The sequence below is a fragment of the Coenobita brevimanus genome, chromosome 27, assembly GCF_032717465.1.
Source record: "Coenobita brevimanus isolate Jiangsu-jjx chromosome 27, ASM3271746v2, whole genome shotgun sequence".
NCBI classification, from domain to species: Eukaryota; Metazoa; Arthropoda; class Malacostraca; order Decapoda; family Coenobitidae; genus Coenobita; species Coenobita brevimanus.
The window spans coordinates 7,079,937-7,097,400 of NC_136980.1; the positions used below are offsets into that span (position 1 = coordinate 7,079,937).

At 42.0% G+C, this 17,464-nt stretch overlaps 1 protein-coding gene across 4 annotated transcripts in view; it reads right to left on the reverse strand.

Annotated features, from left to right (window-relative positions):
- The window catches only part of LOC145394558 (uncharacterized), a 60,058-nt gene that overhangs the window by 25,122 nt on the left and 17,472 nt on the right, over positions 1-17,464 (reverse strand). For 3 of the 4 annotated variants that reach the window (XM_080268399.1, XM_080268397.1, XM_080268398.1), the window contains exons 2-4: positions 11,251-11,427; positions 9,709-9,817; positions 269-411 (exon numbers count right to left, since the gene is read on the reverse strand). In XM_080268399.1, the coding sequence (XP_080124525.1) occupies positions 269-411; positions 9,709-9,817; positions 11,251-11,427 (429 nt within the window). The remainder of the gene's footprint in view (positions 1-268; positions 412-9,708; positions 9,818-11,250; positions 11,428-17,464) is intronic. The other variant, XM_080268400.1, reaches the window with a different exon arrangement.

Genomic DNA, 17,464 nt, shown 5'->3' on the forward strand with positions numbered 1-17,464 from the left:
TCAAGGGATGGCAGTTACAGAAATGCTTACACACTACTTTATCTTCACAAATCTTTCTCACTCTCAAACACTCATCTTTGACTGATGTACTCCTCCACTTTTTTCCATACCACTAAGGCCTGCTTCTACCAACATACCCTTCTCTCAAACTCTCTCAAATGGTCCTCTATCACTTCCTTTTCCCTCACTCATATACTGCTCCGGCCTCTTATTCCAAACCACACAGAGTCTGCCTCTACCAACACAACCCTCTGTCTCACATACACACCTCATATTCCTCCGGCTCCTGCTTCACCACTTTTTTAGTGTGTGCCGGTCGTTTCTTCCTGGGAGTAGGTTTCACTGCGGGTCTGGACTCAGTGAAGGACGTTTTTGGACGCCTACTTCTTGTACCTGCTGGAATGACCTCATCTGGAATAGGGAAACAATCACTGAATTGCAGGATTATGCCATCATGATACAGACAGAAGTATGTAGACAGATACATGAATATTAATACACAAACTGATCGAATGAACTCAACTATATGGGTAAAGAATATAACATAGCTACATAACTAGCTCTGTCTACTACGGGATTATGGCATCTGGTTGTAGACAGACAGATACACATATACACAGACTGATGGAATAAACTCAAACATGTAGAAAAGAAAAATACTGTAACATGATAAATAACTATAGTCGGTTTCAGGGAGTCTGACACACTGATTTTGCCAACTAAGGACAGGTGGAATTCGTAACACTGCTTGATGATCTCAGCCAGTGATTGGTCAATTTCCATTGTGTTTGAACATGCACCAAATTGACTTTGTATTCCAACCAAAACTCTCATTCATTTGTAAGGTACTGGATTATACAGATACAAATTAAAGCAATGGTATCTGTAATGAAAAATGTGCCTTTTAACCCGCGGCATCCCGTCGACGTTCTTTAACATCCACACGTTTTGTCACTGCCCATCCCGTCGACGTACATAAACGCGAAAAAATTGCAAGGTCCCTAATTTGCACAATTTTCAATTTTCGCAAGTCATTTTTGGTACGTATACACGTGACACCCTCCTCAACATGATGCCAGGCAGGGACAATGCCTTACCCAGCATGACCTCCTCCCCCCCCCCTGCATGCCATTGTCTCAGCAATTCAACTGTTATCAGTGACCTGGCCAGTAAAGCCATGTCATGCCACAGTACGAAATTCAGGGCCAGAGTGATTCCCCAATCAATGACAATGTGGAGGACAAACTTTACATAGCATTAAAGGAAGAAACAGAAATGATGATCAGGTAATGTGGCAAAAAAAGGTCAGGTATTAGTGAGTGAAACAATGCTTATAATGCCTATATTACTGCTTGAAAACCAATAAACTCTCTTACTACATATAAATTCGTACCAAGCAAATAAATAAATACCGTTTATGAGTGGTGTGAAATAGTTATCCTCCCATAGAACTCGTTTTCTTTGGTGCCAGCCCGATAGAAAACCCAGTAAGGTAAGGAGGTACTCCTACCTGTAATGAGTATTTTAAACCTCAGGTGAGCGATTTCTCTATGAATTTTCGATGTTTCTCACCAAAAGCGAAGGTTTGAGCCAAAAAAATAATTTTCCTAAAATGGTCGGGATTGGGGGGAGTCAGTGGTGGAAAAGTGGTCGAGGTGGGGCGGGTTAAATTACCAGAGATAATCCTGAACAACACTGATAACAAACCAAAAAAAGTCTCAACTGGATGCATACGGACACAGTTAGGAACTGTGGCTGGAATTCGTACGTTCATTGCAAAGTGGTCCCGAGGTCCTGTGAAGGCTCGAATATTTTTCCCACCACTACTACACAGTGTCACGGTCTACAGTCTACACCAGGCCCTTCACTACCTCATCTATTAATAAACAACCTTACCCTAGATACACTTATCTTCTAATAATTATGATTTGTGTAAGCACACACACACACACACACACACACACACACACACACACACACACACACACACACACACACGAGCAGCCGGAGAGAGAGGTCGTCCCAGGCATCGCTCCTAACCTTGAGTAGTTTCAGGAATTTTGTCTGTCCTGTCTCCTAGGGTCTTTCTTTAAATTTAAAATAATGAAAGTTGGTAGACTACCAAAAATGTAAAGATTTGTTGGCAATAGTATACATGAATGTTTGTGGCTTATTCGGTAACAGCTGTTTAGGTACTTGATCGGTACGTTAAAGATGGCCGAAAATGTAAACAATGAGGGAATGGAATTTCAAGGATTTGATGCTAATACTAATGTCATGGACCTGGTGAAAACATTAATTATGAGGATTAGTGAACTCGAAAAAAAAGTAGAGAATCTAGTGATAAAGGATGTGTCAGGAAATACGGAAACCACCAAACAGAGTCTAATCCAGTCCAACGAAACAGCCAATGAAGAGATTAAGAATTTGAAGAGGGAAAATGTTGAACTGAGGAGGAAACTTGAAGAGAGTACTAATAAAACGGAGAAGGTGAGTAATGTACTAGAAGAACACAAGGCAAAGTGGGCACACGTAGAAGAAGAACAGAAAGAAGTGGTCAGCTTAAGAGAGATCATCCAGGAAGAAAGGGAAATGAACAAGAAAGAAATGGAAGAAAATGTAGTGAAAATACTGAAGAAAAAAGAGAAAATAGTGAGAGAAACTGTAGAAAGGAACAGATGTGTGGTAGTATTTGGAAACAGGGAAGAGGAAGAAAAGGTTAGGTTCGCAAGACTCGAGAGAGACACGAACATGGTGAGAGGAATATTAGGCAAGATTGACCCCAAAGGAGACAAGTGGGTAAAAGAAATTGAGGAAGTAAGGAGGATAAGGCCTTATAAGAAAGGGGAAACAAGACCAATGAGAGTCAAGTTTACATCAGAAAGTGTAATAAATGAGATACTTAAAGTGACCTGGAAATTAAGCAAAGAGGCGGGGATGGAAAATATTATAATAAGAAAAGATCTGAATGAAGAAGAAAGAGAAGTTTTAAAATCATTAAAGGAAGAAGTAAAGGAAAAAAATGATAAGAGGACAGAGGAAGAACGTAATACTTTTTTTTGGAGAGTATTGGATATGAAAGTAAGGAAATGGTATTTAAGGAAATAGAAGTGAAGGAAACTAGGGGGGATGGTTGTGAAAGATCAGAAGTTGAGGAAGTGGTACGGACAGAGAGTAGGAGAGAAGAGGGTATTAATAATGTCAAAAATAATTTGAAGGTGATATATACTAATGTTGATGGTTTCATATCGACAAGGATCGAAATTAATGATTTCTTGAGAGAACATGAACCTGATGTCATGTGCTTTGTAGAGACCAAATTAAGAGAAGATATTGATGTTCATTTGGGAGATGGTAAATACAAACTGTGGAGAAAAGACAGAAAAGAAAAAAAGGGAGGAGGAGTGATGATAGCAGTGAAGAACAACATAAATGTAGATACTGTGGAAATGGGAGAAGGCAGGGCTGAAGTGATATATATGAAATTAGAAACTGGAGAGAATGTTAAGAGAGATATGGCGGTAGTGTATGTTCCCCCAAAGACGAGAGCATGGAAGGATGACGAATACCATGAGATGTTGTCAGATATGGCTAGCAACTTGCAAAAAATAATTGAGAAAAGCAATAATATAATTTTGGTGGGTGACTTTAATTGTAAAGAGGTGAACTGGGAGGAATGGTACTCGGGAGGCGGCGAGGATTTGTGGGGTACTCTGTTATTAAATATAATAATGAATAATGTGATGACGCAGTGGGTCAAAGAAGAGACACGGTTTCGAGGTGAAGATACACCAGCAAGGTTAGATTTACTGTTCACCAAAGAACCCGATGTAATAGAATCATTGGAATATCTCTGTCCTTTGGGAAAAAGTGATCACGTGGTCATTGAGTTCCAGATGTTAATAGGAAACGTCGAGCCAAGAGACGAGCTTCATATACAGGGAAGATACAACTTTGGCAAAGCAAATTTTACAGGATTGAGAAACTTTTTTGAAAATGCAGATTGGAGAAAATTCAGAGAAACAAGAGAGATACAGAGGAAGTGGGATATCTTTCTAGACCTCTATAATTTGGGAGTGGAAAAATTTGTACCAAGAGTAAGAGGGAAAGAAAACAGGAAAAAGGAGTGGTTTAATAGAAGGTGTATGATAGCCAAAAAAGAGAGAGATAAGGCGTGGAACAATTGGAGAAAGAGAGGTAACGACAGAACAAAGGAAGAATATAAAAGAACAAGAAACGAATACACAAGAATACGTAGGGAAGAAGAACGGAATTTTGAAAAAGGTATAATTGACAAATGCAAGGATGAACCCAAACTGTTTTATAGATTTGTTAATGGCAAACTGAAACAAAAGGAAGGAATCACCAAGCTGAAAGTAGATGGAGAGGTCTTTAAGGATGCAGCAATGCAAGCAGAAATAATGAACAAACGTTTCCAGTCAGTTTTCACTAAAGAAAAGGAGCTTGTGGATGGGGAGGGAGTGATTAGAAATGTTCCGGTGATGAAAGATATAAAAGTGGAGGTACAGGAAGAGTATAAATTACTGGAAACTCAAGATGTAAGGAAAGCCCCAGGACCTGATGGAATTTCTAATTGGGTACTGAAGGAATGCAGAGAACAACTGGCGGAAAAAATCACAGCTTAATTGTATGCTCACTGGAAGAGGGGAAAGTGCCAAAAGAATGGAAGAGGGCAAATGTGGTACCAATTTACAAGGGAGGAAACAGGGAAGAACCCCTGAATTATAGACCAGTGTCTCTAACCAGCATGGTCGCAAAATTGTGTGAGAGAATCCTGAAAGACAGATGGATAAAATATCTGGAAGAGATGAATATTTTGGCTGAATGTCAGTTTGGATTCAGAAGTGGAAGGTCATGTGTTTCAAACTTGTTGAGCTTTTACTCAAGAGCGATTGATGTGGTACAGGAGAGAGATGGTTGGGTGGATTGTGTGTACTTAGACTTAGAGAAGGCCTTTGACAAGGTACCTCGTAAGAGACTAATGTGGAAACTAGAATATATAGGAGGACTAAAGGGGAAACTTCTGGAATGGATGAGAGACTTTTTGAGAGACAGACAAATGAGGACAGTAATAAAGGAAAAGATGTCTGGATGGAGGGAGGTAACAAGTGGAGTGCTCAGTGTTGGCGCCAGTAATGTTCCTGATTTACGTAAATGATATGGTAGATGGAGTGAACAGTTATGCGAGTCTGTTTGCTGATGATGTAAAGATCTTGAGGAAGATAGAGGTTGAGGAGGATTGTAAAATACTGCAGGAGGATTTGAATAGGATACACAATTGGAGCCGGACGTGGGAAATGAAATTTAATGTAAAGAAATGTAAAATATTGGAAATGGGTAAAAGTACCAGGAGGCCATCACTGAATTATTTTTTGGGTAATGAATTAATCACAAAAAGGAGAGAAGAGAAAGATTTGGGAGTGCTGGTCCAAGATAGTTTGTCACCAGAAAAGCACATTAACAAGATAGTTGGAGAGACTTATAAGCTCTTGACTAACATAAGAGTAGCATTTCATTATATGGATGAGGAAATGATGAAAAAATTGATAGTGGCCATGATCCGCCCCAGGTTAGAATATGCAGCGGTAGTGTGGTCCCCACACAAAAAGAAAGATATAAACAAGATTGAGAGAATACAAAGAACAGCAACCAAGATGGTCCCCAGTCTGACAGACCTGTCATACAGAGAGAGGCTGGAAAAACTGGATTTGCCTTCGTTAGAGGAAAGGAGAAAGAGGGGAGACATGATTGCGGTGTTCAGGACCATGGTGGGAGTAGATAAAATTGACAAAGAAGATCTGTTTGTATGGGATAAGAGAGCAACAAGAGGACATGGAATGAAATTGAAAAAGTCAAGCTGCTTGAAGGATATCAAGAAATATAGCTTTCCATACAGATGTATAGACTTATGGAATAGCCTGGACAAAGAGATCGTCCAGTCTAAAAACTTAAACGAGTTTAAAGTTAAATTCGACTCATTGAGAAACAGCGACGGAAACCCACGAGCATAGTACATTCCGTGTATATCACAATTAGGTATATTCTTAAATATTTGGAACGACTTAGACAAAGAGGTGGTGCATGAGAAAAACATTCATGTGTGTAAAGGTAGACTTGATAAATGTGGATATGGAGACAGGACAACACGAGCATTGCTCAATTCCTGTATACTACAAATAGGTAAATACAAATAGGTAAATACACACAAACCCAAACTGTTTTATAGATTTGTTAATGGCAAACTGAAACAAAAGGAAGGAATCACCTAACTGAAAGGAGAAGGAGCGGTCTATAAGGATGCGGCAATGCAAGCAGAAATAATGAACAAACGTTTCCAGTCAGTTTTCACTAATGAAAAGGGAGTTTGTGGAAGTGGAGGTAGTGACTAGAAATGTAGTGATAAAAGATACAAAAGTGGAAGTACAGGAAGTGTATAAACTACTAGAAACTCAAGAAGCAAGGAAAGCCCCAGGACCAGATGGAATCTCTAATTGGTTACTGAAGGAATGTAGACAACAACTGGCACACAAGATTCACAGTTTGATTGTGTGTTCTCTGGAAGAGGGGAAAGTGCCTCAAGAATGGAAGATGGCAAATGTGGTACCAATTTATACGGGAGGAAACAAGGAAGAACCCCTGAATTATAGACCAGTGTCCCTAACCAGCATGGTCGCAAAATTGTGTGAAAGAATTCTGAAAGATAGATGGATAAAATATCTGGAAGAGATGAATATTTTGGCTGATAGTCAGTTTGGATTTAGAAGTGGAAGGCCATGTGTTTCCAACTTGTTGAGTTTTTACTCAAGAGCAATTGACGTGCTTCAGGAAATAGAAGGTTGGGTGGATTGTGTGTATTTAGATTTGGAGAAGGCCTTCGACAAGGCACCCCATAAGAGACTAATGTGGAAACTAGAGCATATAGGAAGACTGAAGGGGAACCTCCTAGAATGGATGAGAGACTTTTTGAGAGACAGACATATAAGGACAGTAATAAAGGAAAAGATGTCTGGATGGAGGGAAGTAACAAGTGGAGTCCCACAGGGCTCGGTGTTGGCGCCAGTAATGTTCCTGATTTACGTAAATGATATGGTAGCTGGAGTGAACAGTTATGCAAGTCTGTTTGCTGATGATGCAAAGATCATGAGGAAGGTAGAGGTTGAGGAGGATTGCAAAATGCTGCAGGAGGATCTGGATAGGATACACGAATGCAGCCGGATGTGGGAAATGAAATTCAATGCAAAGAAATGTAAAATATTGGAAAAGGGTAAAAGTACCAAGAGGCCATCATTGAATTATTTGGTGGGTAATGAACCAATCACAAAAGCGGGAGAAGAGAAAGATTTGGGTGTGCTGGTCCAGGACAGTTTGTCACCTGAAAAACACATTAACAAGACAGTTAGAGAGACGTATAAACTCCTGACTAATATAAGAGTAGCTTTTCATTATAGGGATAAGGAGGTAATGAAAAAATTGATAGTGGCCATGATTCGCCCCAGGTTGGAATATGCAGCAGTAGTGTGGTCCCCACACAAAAAGAAAGATATAAACAAGATTGATAGAATACAAAGAACGCAACCAAGATGGTCCCCAGTCTGGCAGATCTGTCGTACAGAGAGAGGCTGGAAAAGCTGGATTTGCCTTCCTTAGAAGAAAGAAGAAAGAGAGGCGACATGATTGCAGTGTTCAGGACCATGATGGGAGTAGATAAAATTGACAAAGAAGATCTGTTTTTATGGGATAAGAGAGTAACAAGAGGACACGGGCTGAAACTGATGAAGCCAAGCTGCTTGAAGGATATCAAGAAATATAGTTTTCCTTATAGATGTATAGACCTGTGGAATAACCTGGACAAAGAGATCGTCCAGTCTAAAAACTTACACGAGTTTAAAGCTAAATTTCACTTACTGAGAAACAGACGGGACCCCACGAGCATAGCTCATTTCCTGTATATCACAATTAGGTAAATACACATATCTCACTGGGGCCAATACATGCTATTCTCAATATATATACTGCACATACATATTTTCATTACCTTCACAGGTAACAGTAGCTTTAAAAATCTGCATTTGTTTGTATTCGTCACATTCAGCAAACTTATTTCTTACATTAACAAGTCTGGTGTTTGATTTTCCAGAACATTCTCATAAGTATCATAAGAGACAGACAGACAGACAGAGACACCCTATCCCTGGCCACCATGCACCCTCTCCTCATGCATGATGTATCTCTGTCCCCTTGACAGAGAGGACCTGGGAAAGTAATGGATTACATCACTGTAGAATTAACCGAATTTTTGTTAATGGTGGAAAAAAGAAAAGTAAGATAAGAGCTAACCTCATAAGAAAATAATAGTTGAACTATGCTGCTATAATAAAATTGTGTGCAATGTGAACGAAAGTAAACATATTGATATGAAAATTTAAACAAATAAATCAGTCACTGACTGTTGTCTGTATGCATCCAGTTGAGAATTAGTTTTGTTATCAATGATGTTCAGGTTTATCTATAATAATCTAAAAGGCACATATTTATTATTAAAGATATCACTGCTTTAAATTGTATCTGTATAATCGGGTATATTATAAATAAATGAGGGCTTTGGTTGGAATACAAAGTCAATTTGGTGCATATTCAAACAAGACGGGAATTGGCCAATCACCGCCCGAGAGCATCGCCCAGTGTTACCCATTCCACCTGTCCTTAGCTGGCAAAATCAAGTGCATAAGACTCCCTGAAACCGACTATAGATCTATTTAAACAAAGATATCAACATCATCATCATCTTGACTTCACTGCAGGTTTGGCCTATGAAAATCTGCCTGTAGTTCTGGTCCCCATCAGAGTTATCTCAGTAGATGGTAGGTGGGGGCACTTACCATCCACTCACTTGATGTAGTGCTGCTTTGGGTGTCTGCCCTTTCCTCTCTTCCTTCCTTCCTCTTCTGTCTTTCTTTTCTTCATTCTTTCCTCTTCCTCTTCCCTCTTCTTTCTGCCTATGGGTGACTCTACACTGAGTGACAAGCCAAATGGTTTCCTGTACACCAGGAAACCATTTACTATGCTGGATGGTAACCATATAACAAAATTATGGTGCCTGGTGGTTCAATGGGTAATTAAGGCACTCCAATCAGATTGAGCCTGGATAGGTTTACCTCCAAGGGGTGGTTGGGGTTTACTGCTCATGTAATGCCACTCAGGGATGAATGAGGCTGGCCAATCTCACTTAAATGTCAGGACCAACTTGCCTAGCTCTGGGCTCCTACGCAAGGGGAAACATAGGATTGGATGATGGATGGATGGATGAATAATATAATATGACAGATAAATGGTGGGATTAAGACATATAACTACAGAGACTGTGCTATTTCATATGACATGTCAAGAAGGACAGTGACAGACATGCCTTAACTGCAGAGTACAGTATACATCGTGGAACAGTAGGCACACTTTTGTCCTTGATTGTACAAAGAAAATTTTGTCTACTATTGTACAATCTGTCATCTGCCAATTCATCAACTTTTTATACACATCTAGTTTCAAACCACACCTGTTTAAAGTAAGTATATTCTGACCTTCATTCTCATGCAGTTTGTTGTATATGAAGCATGCAACCTTCCTTGTTGAATTATACATAGATAAAGTAGATACAGAGAGAAAGAAAGATAAAAAGACAGATGCACTTACCATCATCCTCATCCAGTTCGCTATAGGTGAATCGTGCCACCTTCCTGGTCTCAATGACACGCTCTCCATTCTCTCCTTCATTTGCTCGTTTCTTAGGGGCCATTGCAGCCTGGGTGATAAAAGGGTAAAAATGGAGCGAAGCAAGAGAAGTGACAAGTCCAACCATCCATCATCCAATCCTGTGTTGCCCCATTAGAAGAATAGGATCCCTGGGCTAGGCAAGTTGGTCCTGACATTTAAGATCAGAATGACCAGCCTCACTCATCCCTGTGTGGCATTATGTGAGCAAACAACCCCAACCACCCCTTGGATATACACCTCCACAGGCTCAATCTAATTGGAGTGCCTTAATTACCCAGTAAACTACCAGGTGTCATACTTTGGTTATATGGTTGCCACCCAGCGTAGTAAATGGTTTCCGGTGTACAGGAAACCATTTGGTTTGTCACGCAGTGCAGAGTCATCCACAGGCAGAAGGAAGAGGAAAAATGAAGAAAAGACAGAAGAGGGAGTGTAAAGTCATTCGCGGGCAGAAAAGGAAAGAATGAAGGACAGAAAGACAGAAGAGGGAGTGTAAAGTAACTCGCAGGCAGAAAAGAGGCAAGAATGAAGGAAAGAAACATAGAAGAGGAAGGAATGAAGAGAGGACAGAGCAGACACCCACAGCAGCACTACACTGAGTGGATGGTTGGCACCCCCAACTACAATTCAATCAAATAAAATTATGTTATGCTTCCTCTTTTAAGGAATCCCATAATGGGGTTGGCCATGGCAGAGCTGATGTTTTCTATGGACTGGATGCATTTTTATATAAGCATTGACTAGTCAGGGGACGAGGATATCAACACGCCCTTATCACATGAAAAAATTATTTTGAGACACAGATATTTATAGAAGCTAGATAATTACATTTCAGTCTGTACTGCATTTCCTAAAATTTGCTGGTAGCTGTTGAGATGTAATAACAATTATTACAATGTGAGAACCTCACTGGAATTTTGAATTACTTAACTTGTGGTTGAATAAAATGTTGTTTTGAAGTATCTGTAGTAATATTACTAACTATGAACCTGGTGGACTGCATGCTGAAGCTGACCTATCTCAATGTCTACCATTCCCCTTGAGGGAAATATGGAGGGTGTTAAATACATCTGTAAAACTGGGCCCAGCTCAGCTACCTAACTATACTGGTACCACCACATGAAGGCATCCTTCTCCAGCACTAGTTTTTCTAAAGTCAAAATAAGCACTGCTTGTGGTGTACCTTAGCCATGATCCAACAGCATGTCTCAAAATAATTTTACACACTCAACACTTTAAGCAATGACTGCCTGAATCTATTATCAACAACCACATAAGAGAGTAACCTCCTAAACACTTACAACAAAGGGACAGCCAAAGTGTGGCCACAGTCAAAATATATTTTGAAAACATTACTGAAGGTGTTTCAAAACAGCCAAGCATGTATACACCCCTCCCTTCTGTGGCACCATAACACAACACCCATGTATCACCACCTCTCTCTCTCTCTCTCATGCCCACCTTGTACTCTGATGTCCTGCCAGAAATCTCTAAGAAGTCATTAATCAGTTCATCACAGTTCAGCTCGGACACAGGAAGCCAGGTGTCGTCCTTCTCACCAAAGCCAACCCAACGCACTCGGAACTTCACCGGACATTTCCACCTCCGCTGGCACTCCATGTCAACGATCTGATCAACCTGTGGAGGTGGACACAAGAATGGTTCCCTCTGTCTCTCTCTCTTTCCACACATCTTAATCCCTTCAGCATGATGCTATCTTTCTCAATTACTTCTCACTACCACCAAGCAGGTCAGGAGAGGCATTCTGAACCAGATGGATTAGATAAAGCCTCCATTGACACCCTCACTATGGTAGGCCTTCCCTGTATTGGGAGATGGTGAGATTATTGTATAATTGAAAATGATGTATTTGCAGTGAAGAGGTTAGTTCCAGATGGCGTAGCCATAAACAAATCGGCTGTATGTCACCCTGCCCAAGGTGCAATAATATTCATTCTAAACTACCCATTTCAATAATCTTTGCAGCAACATACTTGTACTTAAGAAACAAATGGTACAGTGAGAGAAGCAACTATCTCATCAGTTCCGTCATCATCATCATCATCATTATCATCATCTAATCCTGAGTTGCCTCATGAGGAGCGTAGGAGTCCAGGGTTAGGCAAGTTGGTCCTGACATTTGAGACTGACCAGCCTCACTCATCCCTGAGTGACATTACATTAGGAATAAACCCCTACCACCCCTTGGATATAAACCAACACATGCTCAATCCAGTTGGAGCACCGTAATTAAATACCCACTAAACCACCAGGCGCCATAGTTTGGTTATATGGTTACCACGCATCATAGTAAATGGTTTCTTGGTGTACAGGAAACCATTTGGCTTGTCACTCAGTGCAGAGTCACCTGTAGACAGAAAGGAAGAGGAAAGAGAGAAGGAAAGGACATAAGAGGAAAGAAGGAAGGAAAAAAGGAAAGGACAGCCACTCAAGAGCTGCACTACATTGAGTGAGTGGATGATGAGCACCCCCACCTACTAGTAAGCATCCCCATCTGAAGAAAATTTACAACTGACAAAATATGAGGTCTGTTTAGAAAGTATTCAACCTCAGATACTAAAAAAATTAATAGCTACTCTGTTGAGCTAGGGCACTAATCCCCCTCAAGGTAAGCCTCTTCTGACAACACATGTAGCTTAGCGTTCCTTCTGCTGCCTGAAACATTTTTCAAAGTTGGTTTTCAGTACCTCATGCAGGTGCTTCGTCACATTTGTCATGATCTCCTCTCTCGGATAAATGTTGCTCATGGCACACTGGAGTGTGCAAATTGCGATCCAGACTTTCTGAAGACTGTTATCACTGGAGATGAGACATAGGTGCACGCGTGCAACCCAGAAACCAAAGCAGTCGTCCAAGTGGAAGTTTGAAGGGTCACCTCAGCACCTTTCCCCCCAAAAGGCACAGCAGGTCCACAGCAAAGTGATATGCACTTGAATGCTGACAGCTTTTTTTTCGACTACTGTGAAGTTGTGCATCGTGAATAAGCACCAGAAGGTCGGACTGTCAACAAACATTACTACCTTGAAGTTATCCGTCATCTTCGTGACACAGCTCAGTGGAAGAGACCAGACCTTTGGAAAGCGGCAAGTTGGAAGCTGCACCATGACAATGGCCCTGACCATTCTTCTCAGCTGATTCAAGAAATTTTGGCCAAGCACAACATCCCGAAGGTCTGGCAGGCTCCCTACTGACCAGACATGGCTGTGTGTGAGTTTTGCTTATTCCCCAAGCACAAAATTCTGTTGAAGGGTTCCCAGTTTGAGATGAAAGAAGGGATCATGACAAATGCGATGAATCACCAGCAGGAGATACCGAAAACCGACTTTGAAAAAAGTTTCAGGCTGTGGAAAGAAAGCTGGGCTACATGTGTCAAGTCAGAAGGGGCCTACTTTGAGGGGGATTAGTGTCCTAGCACAACAGGTTAACTATTTAGTTTTTTAGAGCCTAAGGTCAGATATTCTCTGAACTGACCTTGTACAACAGATATTCCATCTCTACGAATGTATGTTTCAGATGCTTTGATTTTTCTGCTGAGTATTCATCAAACTTGGGAAGATCCATAGGTGTCTGTATCATTCTTATGTTCTGCCTGAGGAAACACTGTGCTTATATTTACAATAACACATCAGTATCAGAAATTATATGATACAGGTAAATTATTCTGTTTAAGTGACGGCTAGGATGGTTTGGATATGCCGAAAAAGAAGAGGATGACTGGCTCACGAGGGCTGCAGGTGTGAATATGGAAGAAAGAAGGCCCAGGTAGTCTTGTGTCCTCAAGAGGTATGCCTCCAGGAAGAACTTAGCCAACAGATTTCTCATGGTGGTAGACAACGCGCCTAGCCACCCTCCCATGATGAAGGACTGGGCAAGCAACATAGAAGTGGTGTTCCTGCCCCCCAACACCACGTCGTTGTTGCAACCCATGGACCAAGGGGTGATCGTGACATTCAAGACGTACTACCTCCACCACACTATGCAGCAGTTGGTGAAGGCCTGTGACAGGGACGACAAGATGACAGTGAAAATGTTCTGGAAATAATATACACCACGCCATAGAGAACATCACTGATGTGTGGTGGAAAGTTAACCTGCGTGGTGGAAAGTTAACCAGCCCACTGTGAACAGTGTGTGGTGGAAGCTGTGACCGGAGTGCATTCACTCCTTCACCGGCTTCCCTGAGGGCATACAAGCTTTGTCGGTACAACTTGTGAGGCAGGATATTGTGAACTGTCGCATGAGGTGGGCTTTGGGGAGGTCGACAAGCAGGATGTGGAGGAAGTCCTGGAAAGCCATAGGGAGAAGCTCAGCAACGAGGAGCTCCTCAATATGGAGATTCAGTGGGCACACCAGGAGGCACAGGAGGAGAAGGTCCTCCCTGAAGTGCAAGCCTTCAATATGAACATCTGAGGGAGACGGTGTCCATGGTGGACGAGGTCACTACGCCTATGCACACACATGACCCTCTCCCAGGACAAAGCAGAGACACATCTGATCGGCTGGAGGAGGGGACAAAGTTGTACAGGATGAAGCTGGAGGAAGAGAAGAGGGCAGCAAGGCAGACTACAATCACTGCCTTCTTCAAACAGGCCCCCACCACACCAGTGACCCACAGAGGATCTCCCCAGCCCTCGACCAGCAGAGCAACTCCCCAGCCCTCAACCAGCAAAGCATCTCCCCAGCCCTCAACCAGCATAGCATCTCCCCAGCCCTCAACCAGCACAGCATCTCCCCAACCATCGACCAGCAGAGACACACTCATGGCCTCCTTCCACCGAGGACGTGCTCAGCCCCTAGTGCTGGACCTCACCTCCAACCGATCCCCGTCTCCCGTGTCACCTGTCTCTCCACTGTGGCACTCCGCCACTCCATCACTGCCTTACTCACCCCAGCCTCCATCTCCCTAACCACTTCGGCCACTGCCTCTATCTCCCTCGCTATCTCATCTGTCATTGCAGCGGTCTCCCTCGCCACCTCACCGGTCATCAAAGCTGTCTCCCTCACCACCTCCTCTGTCATTGCATCGCATTCCATCCCCACCCCCAGAGCCATCGGATCACACTCCATCGCCACCCCAAGAGCCAGTGCATCAGCCTCTCACTACTATCATCCCACTTCGTCAGGCTTCCCCCTCCCCCCTCCTGACCCACCCCCAGATATGGGGTTTGAGGGCTTTGAGGAAGATGAGTGAGTGCTAAGGAGCATCGTGTTTCCCCTAGCCTGAGGGGGAATAGCATGAATGACAACCAGGACTCGACATGGACTTACAAGAAGTGATGAGAGGTGTTTGATATTTTCTGACCTATTTTTCATGACGTTCAGATTTTATTTGTTGGTTTTAGTGAGTTATTTACAGGTGTCAGGCTTAGGTTGGCTTCTTTTACAGCTGTTAGGCCATCTAGATTGGCTTTAAATTTTGGGGAGGAACCCAAGGCTGAAAAACACATCCCTATACGTGTTAAATCTACCCAGATATACAATACCCTGCATTGTGATGGGTTTTTACCTAACCAACTGCATCATTAAACTGGGATATACCTGTATCTACCAAGAGCTTAGGCCACCAGTAAAGGCCAAATAGTTAGCTTTTTGTCTGTCTGTCTGTCTTTCTATCTACATGTCTATCTGTCTATCTATAGCCAAGGTTACCAGTAAAGGCCAATCAGCTATCTATCTATTTATATGTCTACTTCTATTTATCAGCAAGGTCACCAGTAAAGGTCAAATGTTTAACCATTTATCTAATTTTTTTTTTCTTATGCAAAGAAGAAGGAACCAAGGGCCAAGAGCCAGCACATTGTTCTATCTATTTATATGTCTACTTGTATCTATCGACAAGGTCACCAGTAAAGGCCAAATGTTTAACCATTTATCTCTCTCTCTCTCTCTCTCTCTTTTTTTTTTTTTAAAGAAGGAACCAAGGGCCAAGAGCCTGCACATTGTTCCCTCCAAGAAAAAACAAAAATACGATCAAAGACAGCCAAATTCAAGAACCATTTATTTCAAGATGCCTGGACACACTGCGTATGAAAGACTCAATAGCGTGGGCAGAAGGAAATACAGACAGAGGGAGACAGTTCCAGAGTTGACCTGTTGCATACATGAAGGACTGGGAGTAATGGTTAACTCTTGCATTAGAGAGTTGGACAGAAAAGGGATGAGAGTTGGCTGCTAGACAGGCACTATGCACCCGCCGTAGTGGAGGGATGCAAGCAGACAGTTCAGAGAAGTGACCACTGACGTAGCAATAAAAAAAGAGATAAAGATGCAACAGTGCAGTGAAGTGACTGAGGTTGAAGGGAGCCAGTAAGAGGTGGAGAGTTAATGAGACGAAAAGACTTTGACTCCACCTTGTTGAGAAGAACTGTATGTGGGGAGTCCCCCCACACACAAGAGTTGTACTCTACACAGGGGCAATGAAAACCAGTGTATAAAGTCAACAACTGTGCAGGGATAATGAAGGCACAGAGTCGGCTTAGCACACCCAATCCCTTGGAAGCAGATTTTACAAGAAAGCTAATATGTTCTTTCCAAGATAAATCCCGAGAGAATGAAACCCCAAGTATGTTCAAAGATGTTGCAGGATTGAGCTGGATATTGTTAAAAACTAGAGGGTACTCCAGTGGAAGATTCTGTTGGGTTGACAGATGTAAGTGGGGGTGCTCACCATACACTCACTGCTTTGGGTGTCCGCCCTTTCCTCTTGTCTTTCCTTCCTCTTCTGTCTTTCTTTCCTTCATTCTTTCCACTTTCTTCGCCTACAGGTGACTTTACACTCCCTCTTCTGTCTTTCACCTTCATTCTTTCCCTTTCCTTCTGCCTACAGGTGACTATACACTCCCTCTTCTGTCTTTCTTTCCTTCATTCTTTCCTCTTCCTTTTGCCTATGGGTGTCTCTACACTGAGTGACAAACCAAATGGTTTCCTGTACATCAGGAAACCACTTACTATGCTGGGTGGTAACCATATGACCAAATTATGGTATCTGGTGGCTTAGTGGGTATTTAACCTTAGACCTACCAATGACGACCTGGGTCGTCATGCGTTTGTCAACCTCTGACGTCAGTATGACGACTTTGCCCGTCATCCGATGTAATCTCTAAAGAAATATTCAGGGAGCCGTCATTTTTGTTGGATGACGGGCAAAAGTGGGCGGAGCTAGGCCTACCACAGCTGGTGCGTGCGTGCTCACTTGGTTTGCTTGGCTCAGTGTGGTGTGAGGTTCCGCACAGGTAGGATGTACACCTCTTGATCTCTCGCCGAACACTTATGCTCCTTTTTCTTGCGTATATATGTGGCGTTATTATTTAAGAAAATACAACAAATAATGCATTATTGGAAAGGAAATTTATTCTGCTACATACTGAAGCTAAAAACATTATTATTTCTTTAATAGTTTTCTTTTTGGTAAACATTTTTTTAAGGGACAATGTAAAACTTTACCATGTCAGCTAACTTCTATTCACTTTTTTGCTTTTTATTTTGTATACATTGTCTTTTTGGACAATGTACAACAGTGCAAGACTCTTCACCTTCAAAATGAGACCAAAGTGGCTTTTCGATGATGAATAGTAACTTTCTTACGAGCGTTAGAAGTAAAACATCTCTAAGCGACTGTTCTGAAAGCTCTTGAGCAAGAGTTACGCACACAGCC